Source organism: Triticum aestivum, chromosome 1D, assembly GCF_018294505.1.
Source record: "Triticum aestivum cultivar Chinese Spring chromosome 1D, IWGSC CS RefSeq v2.1, whole genome shotgun sequence".
Lineage (NCBI taxonomy): Eukaryota > Viridiplantae > Streptophyta > Magnoliopsida > Poales > Poaceae > Triticum > Triticum aestivum.
In genome coordinates this window covers 36,088,915-36,099,030 of record NC_057796.1, presented here as the reverse complement: position 1 = coordinate 36,099,030, position 10,116 = coordinate 36,088,915, and the positions used below count along the sequence as shown (strand labels likewise).

The window sequence follows — 10,116 nt, the reverse complement described above, 5'->3', positions numbered from 1 at the left end:
ACAGACTCTATTACTTTTTATCTTAGCACCACATTCCCCAATGTTTAACACGAGTATGAGTGTGTGCTAAGAAACCTTAGCACCCAATGTCGACCAACATTGCTCATGCCATGCTAAGAGAAAAAGTATTACCATCGGTTCTTGTTGAAGCACTGAGTCTAGAGGAATCTTCACCGCTATAAGGGCCATGTCATAGCTAAAAACAAGAGCAGGGGGATGTTTCAGTGGGGAAAATGCATGGTGAGGAAAAAAAGGATGGCTAGTGGGTCCCTAAAGTATGTGCTATGAAAAGAGTATATTGAACAATTTTTTTTTCTTATACTCAATTTACTTTCCTATTTTGTAGCACTGACACATTGATTTTGCTCTAAGCCTCAAAGCCCATGATCAATTTGATGCATTGGAAAAAGAGGTTGAAACCCCCAATCTCTGCATCAAAAGATGCACACAATCATTTTGGTTATGTTATTTAATAAAGGTCCGGGAAAAACATACATCAAACAACCTACAATCATGATGCCACACCTACAAACTCGATGATGGAGGATGCCATCACACCACCCCACTAGTTAGATCCGGAGTCATCAATTTGATGCATCAAGTGTTTACACAATTAACAACGTAACAATAATGCCACGGCTGTCGTTATCAACAATCCCATACTACAGACTTCCTAAGGGCAATCATGTTATCATAATGGCTATACTTTGGTTAAATTTTGAATTGTTGTTGACCACCTGACCTGGGAAAATATCTTCAAGAAAAACAATACTTTATGGAAATATATATATTATAATTTACATCTAGCCACGCTCATCCTGCTGGTTCCTTATAATAAGACCGTTACATCTAAGTGATCGATGGATACACTAATGAATACGACCGGAATAAAATAAGAACCCTTTGCAACGAGCTATACTACGAATCAACACTTGAATTCGAATGGAGCATCGACAGTAGAAATTGCAATTTACAAGGCCCCATGCATGCATGCATGCATTCTCCATCGCTTGTTTGCTCGATCCCCGTCATGGCTTGATCCCCGTCATTGCTTATTTGGATGCACGACATATATACATCCGTGTCATGAACGCATGCATGTCTAGACTTGCTCGACATGGGTTGCCTTGTCAAGCTTCTCTCCGCTGGCGCAGGCCACGCCGTTCTCCTTGGCCCCCCCCTCCTTCATCGACGGCGGTGGGTCGACAGGGTAGTGTGTGTTGAGCTCGATGGCGGTGGCCGCCGGGCCGAGCTTAGCGATGTTGACAACGTGCTCGGACGGCTTGACGGCACCATCGTCGGACACGGGGGCATCCACCTCCTTGGGTGCCGGCCTGGGCGTGGCGTTGCGGTAGAGGGCGTAGAGCCCCATCTGGATCACCCCGAAGGCGAACCCAAGAATGTTGGGAAGCTGCAAATCAAAAGAACAGTTAGAGTCAGTTTGTACCTCCGCTGAGAAAGTAGAGTGAAGAGTTTGTTCTGTTTGTGTTGCTTACGGCGACGTATTTGTCCTTGATGAGGAGGCCATAGAGGAACCAGACGACGGCGCTGGCGGTGAGGGAGAGGGAGAGGGAGAAGGGCATGAACTCCACGCTCCGTGTGCGAACCACAAGACGCTGCATATTTATGCAAGCAGCTAAGGGAGAGATGGATTATAAATCAAGATAAATGCAGACACACGAGAGTTAGGGTGCTCACGATGACGCTGAGGGGCGCGACGAAGACGCTGACCGAGAAGCCGACGCAGACCCATCCAAGCATGACGATGCGCCTCTCACCCGCCGTGAGAAGCAGGGTGAGGAGGAGGATGAGGCCGAAGACACCCACGTTCAGGAGGAGAAGGATCTTGGCGGTGAAGATCCTGGCCTGCTTGTGCGCGTAGGCGAGGTAGAGGACGATGTAGATGGTCTCGATGACGCAGCCGGCGGAGTTGATGGTGATGAGGAGGTACTCGTCGGACTTGAGCAGCGCGTAGTAGATCCATAGCATGGCGCTGAAGAGCGCCACCACGTAAGGCACCGACTGGAAGCCCTGCGTCGACTTGTTCTTGTAGATCCGGTAGAACGTCGGCCTACGTGTAATTTGCACGTAGTCAGACGAGAAAGACCAACAAGGAAAGCTAGAGAGAGAAACACGATGTTGAGTGAGTGTGATCGAGAGGCTTACAGTGGGGCCAGGTAGGTCATGAAGGAGATGACGTTGCCTGCAGGGAAGCAAAGTGGCACGTCAGTACGTTACATTACATACGACAGTTATCCAGCGAGAACAAGGAGATATGGATGTTGCGCACGCTTTCAATCCCCAGTTAGCCAGCTTTCAGTAATGGCTAGCCGGTGAGATGTCACACACGCTACACCATAAGATAAAGCTACTCCTATATGTATTGGAGCCCTTTAGTTTACATCTTTCTTTCATTTTCTTCCTTTTTGGTTGCCGTCACCAGGTACGTGTTCCTCCAATGACGAATGAACTATACTTGATGTATATATATACCTCTTTTAGTTTACACAAAAGAAATTAACGGCGGGGGACCTGGAACAATACGCCGATCGGGGACAAAACAGGAAGGATCACTACGTCGCAACAAGAGAAATATTTTACTTTTGGCATGCAACCCGCACTAACTATCTTGGATGCTCAGAATACTACCACAAGTAGGTATCTTGGATGCTAATTTTGGCAAACCATATGAACAAAGATGAAAATAAAATAATGGGAAATGAGATTAAAAATATGGAAGCAAATTAATTTGGGAAGCATCTATATATTGAGGTAGACAACGATATATATACCTAGGAGGCCGAAGGTAAAGGCCCACGGATGCTGAACAGAGAGGCCGCCCATTGCAAGACCTTAATTAGCTATGAATTTGAGACGATCAAGTTGATGGGGAGAGCAATGAGATGGTTGTACCAAGCAAGCTAGGGTAATAGTTGGGCTTATAGATGGTTGAATGGGAAGAGAAGAACTGCCAGCTTACTACCTGAGGTTGTTGCTTAAGAGCTTGAATGGAGCTGGAGCTTCGAAGGGTTTATATAGTGCTGGGAAGGAAGCTCCGGAGGCAAGAAAAAGTACACATGCCTTATCGCGTGTGACTCCATTGGCACACACAAACTATTCCTGATCAATCATGGAAACAAATGCAAAAAACTAATGCATGGATAATCCCAACCAGCCATGGGGCCGCTTTAAACAAAGGACAAGATAATCATCAGGATGCATGACACAAAGCTCCCTATGTCGGTACACTTTTCCTCTCGCAACTCCCTCCATAATGCGTGGAATTATTAGGGAAATTGCAGTACACTTCAAGTTAACAGGCTTAGGCAAGGCCAGCTTGGCTACGTACCCTACAAGGCAGAGAGCTATAGCGCGCAGCCACTAAACCGCAAATTAAGGATCACATGCGTTTAAGAGACTGAGACCAGTGTCCAAACCCTAGCTACAGTTAGGAGTTATCAGTCACCACACGGTTACTTGCACTTGTTGCGCCGTTGCACACACGAAGCGGCAGCTGAGAAACAACACGTACGTAAGTACTGGCTGTACGCAGTGCGGGTGCGTTACAAAGTGCGCACACGTCAGTGCCCTTTGCTCGCCTCCATGATCCGTCTTGGAAGGGCTTCTGGCTTGTGGGACACACATAAAAAAGTTGCTTTTTAGCAGCAAAAAAAATCGTAAGAAAGTTGCTTGACTCAGCTTGCTTCTCGTGCTAGCAAATAATCCTCCTGTCTTTACGGATGGAAGAGAGCTGATAAGTCTAGCCGTTTTTTCATGACCCAATGCTGCATAGTTTTGTACTCTAATGGAGAGATTTAGACTAAGAAAGGCGTTCAACGTACATAGAAGGAGGCTGCATGGTAGCATAATCTTTCACGTCTTTGACTGCTTTTGACCACGGTTCGATAGATCTATGCTAGCATGCATAAACTTTGGATTTCCTTTTGGCAAAGGGTAATCTGCGCTCTGTTGGTGTTCCAATCGATTCCCCAGATTGTGCATGCAAGATAGCCGCCAGGCTTTGCGCCGCAAGCGTGCAGTTATTCAGGTGCTTTTCAGTCCACTAATACCAGGCTTGTTGTGTACATCTACAAATTAGTCCTAGTCTTGTCTTAACCGTGAGTCCATGACTGTAGTAGACAGTAAAAGTGATTGTAATCGAACAGTGTAATTATTTCAGTGGTAAAATAACTATATATAATACATCCTGAAGAACTTCTCAAAGAGGTGTCGGCTACAATTATGTATGTGAGAGAAAACGTACAGACATAGGCATCCGTACGAGATAATGGTTCAGGGTTGGACACACCCATTCATATGGTTTGCTAATTATCATGTGTTAATTAACTAATATGCTCGTGCCAATCCTGTTCCGAACCAACCCCACCTTCCTCCTTGTACAACACTACTTCTTAAATAATATACCATTAATCGAAGTATTGATTGATATTTGTCATTCATTTCTTTAACACAGTACATATGCATACGCTCATACATACACATACACTCACTGCTATGAACGAACGCACGCACAACGTACCCCTATGAACATCTTCGAGAGCTTGAGCCGGCATCGTCTTGAGATTGACGAAGTGGCCACAGACGTCTTTGTAGTCGACTGGAATATCTCCTCCCTTTGAATGCACATCGTCGTATATGCTGAAATAAATCCTGGAAAATGTAAACACTAGTGTCAAGTCTAGGACTTGAACCCCGGTGGGCTGGGCATACCACTGTCCTCCTAATCATTCAACCACAGGTTGGTTCGCATATTTGCCATTCATTTTGAAAAATGCCTTTGCATGTTCTTGAGTCTCCTTCAAAAACAATACGATAGGGGTAGTGTTTGATATATTGGAGGACTTCTTTAAACCTAGTAGAAAAATAAGAAGAAAAACGATACAACATGTTATGACTATTGTCTCTTGATAAATCATATGAGAACAAACTTTTTAAAAGTGGAAATGCAATTAATTAGTTTAGAGAACAATAAGTGTGACATGTGGTCTTTCATTGGTGTCGAAATCTCGATGTAATTTTATTATGTTTGATATATTTTGTACTTACGGTGAACTTTTGTAATAGATCTGATCCTTTCAGAAAAAGATAGTATGATATGTGGTCTTGACACGTGATGTGCATATGCTAAGTGGCTACTGTCATTGTGGTGACGTCTCTGGTGATGTCTTTGTTGTGACAGATGGGCAAGGATGTGGTGCCCGGCTCCTCAGACGATGACCTATCGATTTGTGCCTGGCCTCTCCATCGACATGCTGCTGGTCGGCAGCGTGCACTCGCCCTACCAGATCGACTCGAACACCATTGTCGACGAGCCGAGGAAGTTTGAACCTCTGGGACCATTTTGCTAGACCATGCAAAATAATAATGGAAAGAACAAAATCTGGTAAATATTTGGTTAAGCCCACACCTTGTTGCGGGAATCAGTTGCTATATATTTTCATGATGTCGGAACATAAATATTTGATTATTTTATAGATGTAAGATATTTATGAAATATAATCATTGTAATAGTCTTTACTTGCATGTTGAGTTGACTCTTCTCCCATGCATGGTTCCATGTTGATGTTGCATAGTAGCATGTTGACATAAATAGAACTAGTGGGGATCACTCTCTTAGGTATATATATGAAGGGGGTAAGATGAATGGATTTGGTTTATATGGTAATTCCTATAAAATAATATTAAACTTAGGATAAAAATTGAAATTTATTAAAAATTAATATGGCACGTGTCAACGAAAGCAAAATTATTCATGTCAATACTTCTACGAGGACATCAAGATGATCCTGGACGTGCAAATATTTCTATAGAAGGTAGCAATTATTTTACAAAAAGTCTTTGTAGGATGCGAACAGGGAGCAAACAATTTACAAGAAGTCTTTGTAGGATACTACTACCAGGACATGAAGAAGATCCTAGACGCACGAATATTCCAAGGAGATGTATTTGCTTCCAAGCGGGAGTGCATGGATGAGAGGAGAATGTATCCAGTGCAATGGATCAATCTGTGCATCAAATACACAAGCGTTATTTAGACCATTGGATGGGAATCCAAGGGATGTGGTTTGGTTGGTCGGTGGGTTGTTGGCACAATGTAAAAAAAGGCGTAGACATTTTCAAAACGGCAATGGTACACGTACAAATGAGTTACAGGGCTTTACAAAGAGGGTTAACTTGATTGGTCAATAGATGAGGGAAGCGGCCCACCCCCTTGAAAATCGGGGTGGGGGGGCAAGTTTGTGATTGGTTATTAGATGAAAAGAGCCTGTAAAACCATGTATTCCCGTCTAGCATTTTTGTTTTCAAAATCAAGATGCACTCCACCATTTTTTCTCCCATCATTAAAGGCATGTTAATTTTTCTTTCTCCAAACATAGAAAGGACCATATATTTTGAACCATATGTCCGAATTTGGATCTAGTTTGACCATCATGTTTTTTTGACGAGATGTTTGACACAAGACCAATATTGAATATGTTTATTAAAATTTAATCTTTCACTATGAAACAAGAACAGGTCAAGTTTCAAAAGGCATAAAAAATCAAAAATATATTCAGTTCAAAACAAAAATTATAGTGAAAACACAACCAAAATCACATTCGGTTCAAAATATATGACCCTTTTTATGATTAGACTAAAAAGTAAACACATGGATTTGTTGATCTGAGTGTAAGGTGTGGAGCTCGGGTTGATTTTGTTCAAATAGAAGGGCTATTCCTCAAATGTGTCAACAATTCATCTTTCATCCAGCTCTTGTCCCTTAAGGCATCTCCAAGACGGAGCGTAAATTCGCCCGCATCTAACCGGACCGTGTTGTCCGGACCGTGGAAGCCATACAACGTCGACCTATATCGGTCTGCGGCGGGGTCCGGACGTGATTTCTCCGGCAAACCAGAGACAAAAGTAGGGGAGGTTTGCGGGAGTCCGGACCGATCCCACGTCCGCTTCTGACCGCCCTGACCCACCAAAAAACCCTCCCCTCCCGCCGCACATCCCACCCGGCACCAGCTATCCGCATTCATGCCGCTGTAGAGCGCGTCGCTCCGCATTGAAGGCGGCTCAGGGCGGACGCGACCTCTCACTGCCTCCGCCATTGAAGTGGCTCGACAGCCGAGGGCACCGCCCGCTGCACGCCCGGCTAAACACGCCTCCTCGCCGCATTCATACGCCTCCATTAAACCCACGTGGAAGGCAAGAAACCTATTTCGGCCACACGTTCGTTCATGAGCGGTCCGGCATTACAACGCCGGTTGAGCTCCTCCCGTCCGCCCTCTATTTAAATGAGGCCAGACGGCGGGCAAGAATCACACCCCTCCACCGCTCCCCATATCTGATCCTTCGCCACTCTTCTGATGGCTTGCGAAGAGCAGTTCTCTGGCATACACGCTGGCTAGGTGGCCCGCCGAGTCCGCCAGATACGAGCGAGGCAGCTTGCTGCTCCTCCTCTCGCACCTGACCCGACGAAGAAAGTTGCAACCCCAAGACGCTGCGTGGTTCAGCAACTCGTCGCTCCAGGCCCACTCGATGAGGAGTAGAGAGTTGCTCCACGTCGGCACGGCGGGGAGCACGGCGGCACGAGCGCCATCGCTACCGTCGACGACCACACCTCCCGTGTCTGCGACTGCGCCTCCCATGCGTGTGATCGTGCCTCCCGTTCCTGCGACTGCACTATGCAGGTAGAGACAGAAGTCGGGTGCGCGGAGAGCGACGAGTCGGTGGCTGGCGCCTCCGCATCTGCCGCCATCATCGAGGAGAAGTAGAACATGGGAGTCCGTCATCGCTTGGGTCCCATGAAGGTCACCACCTAGGCAACGCCAGCGTACACGGCCAGTGTCTTGCCCGGTTCTTCTCTTTTGAGGACCTCCGTCGATCCCACATGGGCTCCACAGAAGCGAAGGCGCCGCCTTCCCCTCCCGTTGAAGCATCAGACGGGGCTTCCACTCTGATGAGTGGTGGGGAAGTGAGCCGTCCTTTGCATTGAAGCATATACCTCCGGGGTTCCCGGCGGTCCGGTGATTGGGCTGCCGGACATGAGGAAGACAATGGGATCTGCGGTCGGCGATTTAGATTAGGTATTATTATACCTCCAGAGCCGAACTAGCACCGTTGATGTACATGTAGTGAAATCTGTAATGTTTATATGAAAATCCGCCTTTTTTATATGAAATCAGTAGTGTTTGTATGAAATCCGGCCGTGTTTACACGAATTTCGTCTAGTTGTTTGAATTGTTGTGAAAATATATGCGGCTATGATTGAATGGTGTCCTCCCGCATCCGTGTCCACAGACTAGTCCCCCTATCCACGGACGAATGTGGAAGAATTTTTGAAGGTTGCCATTGAAGATGCCCTTAGATTCCCATCCAGTGGTCCAAATAGCACCGCTGCATCTTATGCATAAATTGCTCTGTTGCATTGGGTACGTCTTCGTGTCTCGGGCTCTCACCAAGCCGTCATGCAAAAGCGCACAAAGGAGACTGAGAAAAAGACGAACCTACCTTCTTGCCTATTCGTTGATTGCCGTTCCTTTTTATCTATGCCTGTTTACGGTTGTGGTATGGGATGGCTGGCCTTTCCGATGTAGTACTATAGTTTTCCTCATGCATTCGTTGGTAATTTCCCCGTTTTCTGGGTTGTGTTATATAAAAAGTGTGCTTAGGAATAAAAAATTGTTTCAGATCATGGAAGCATGAATGATGGTAATATTCGATGATATGGGTGGTGCATTATACTACTTTCCAAATCATGAAAGCATGGATGGCGGTCCAGATCATTAATTCAATTTTTTCTTGCCACTTGGAATTCAAACATGCGGTGACAGTCAATAATACAGGATAGGTCCACCACCAATGCTTGTCCTCTCCCTCTCCTCGCCGCCGTCGGATGGTACACCCTGTGTGACTGGGCTTGACCGGTGGCGGTGGATGGCGTGCAGCGGCGGGTGGGGTGGGGTGGGGCTGCCTGGGTGTAGGTGGTGCAGCCCACACAATGTGTTTCACTCCTTCCCTGCTCTCCCTGCCCCTTGCTAGTGCGCGGTTCAGAGGTGGTGTTGGCCATGCATCCCAACACCTGGGGACGCCATATTCTTCACAGCGGCCCCGACGGGGCGGCATATGGAGGAACTTGGTGGACAGCAAGCGGCCGTCGATAGCCGGAGGCATTGCCTCGATGGAGCTCCTGGGACAGGGGTGCGGTGGGCCTTGGTGGTGCTCCCTCGGCCAGATCTAGAGTTGTTGGATCTGGCCCTGTGGAGGCCTGCTGCCCCGACTGCGATGCGTGTCACGGCCTTGGCAACCTTGTAGGGGCAGGTGGCCCATGGATGTGCTGCTAAGTGTCGCCGACGACCTCCATTATCAACTGCACTGTTGGCTTGGGGCCTAGACCCAGGCACGATCAGTCTCCTGATACCGAAGGTCCCATCGATACGTTGACCGACTGTGGTCCAGCTTCGTGTCTGTGTTATCCGGGCCACTGTGCTTCCTTGGTGGTGATCTCGTGATCTGGCAATAGTGGGGGAGGCGGTCTTGGATGCCGGGACGGCAGGGTAAGGCTGCACGGTTGGCTCTACGACGAGCAGCATTGCAGCGGTGGTGACACCTCCTCTTGGCTATGTGGGTAGTAGGGGAAGGGGCGGCGGATGATCCTGGTGTTGCCGTGGCTTCAGTGGCTCCCTGTTTTGGATATAGAGGCCTTGTGCTGGCAGTAACGGCTCCCACTCGTGGGTTGGGTCGGTAACCTTAGTTCCATGGGTGGCACTTGTGAGGGTGCGGACGAAAGCTCCATGCTCCGGTGCCATTGGTGACATGGCCTACGGTGTCGCTTCTCTCTTGAGGCCGTTGTTGTGGGTTCCCTCATGGTGCCAACACTACTAGGAAAAGGGCTATAGATGGAATGGCCACTAATGGCGCACCAGACATGTGGTGCGCCATTACTATATAGCAGTGGCGCACCATGTGCTGGTGCGCCATTAGTGTCACACTAATGGCGCACCAGACAAACGGTGCGCCATTAGTAACAAAAAAAAAAAAAAAATTTCAAACATACTAATGGCGCACCAGGGCACAGTGCACCATTACTAGCGATCCCCCTCCATCTCG

The 10,116-nt window shown here is 47.3% G+C and overlaps 1 protein-coding gene across 1 annotated transcript; it reads right to left on the bottom strand.

The window, feature by feature from the left end:
* Positions 1-755: 755 nt before the first annotated feature.
* Positions 756-2,995, bottom strand: LOC123164306 (bidirectional sugar transporter SWEET14). The gene is made up of 5 exons (XM_044581734.1): positions 2,793-2,995; positions 2,167-2,203; positions 1,699-2,071; positions 1,497-1,616; positions 756-1,411 (listed from the first exon to the last, which is right to left on the bottom strand). The coding sequence occupies exons 1-5, from the start codon at positions 2,842-2,844 to the stop codon at positions 1,103-1,105; spliced, it is 891 nt and encodes a 296-aa protein (XP_044437669.1). The 5' UTR covers positions 2,845-2,995; the 3' UTR covers positions 756-1,102.
* Positions 2,996-10,116: the final 7,121 nt, after the last annotated feature.

What these genes read in the sequence shown, in the direction of transcription:
- LOC123164306 (XM_044581734.1), bottom strand. Translation starts at nt 2,844, where the DNA reads ATGGGCGGCCTCTCTGTTCAGCATCCGTGGGCCTTTACCTTCGGCCTC. An exon ending in ATGACCTACCTGGCCCCACT is followed by an intron (nt 2,072 to 2,166) that starts GTAAGCCTCTCG and finishes AATTACACGTAG; the next exon opens with GCCGACGTTCTACCGGATCT. An exon ending in TCGCGCCCCTCAGCGTCATC is followed by an intron (nt 1,617 to 1,698) that starts GTGAGCACCCTA and finishes ATAAATATGCAG; the next exon opens with CGTCTTGTGGTTCGCACACG.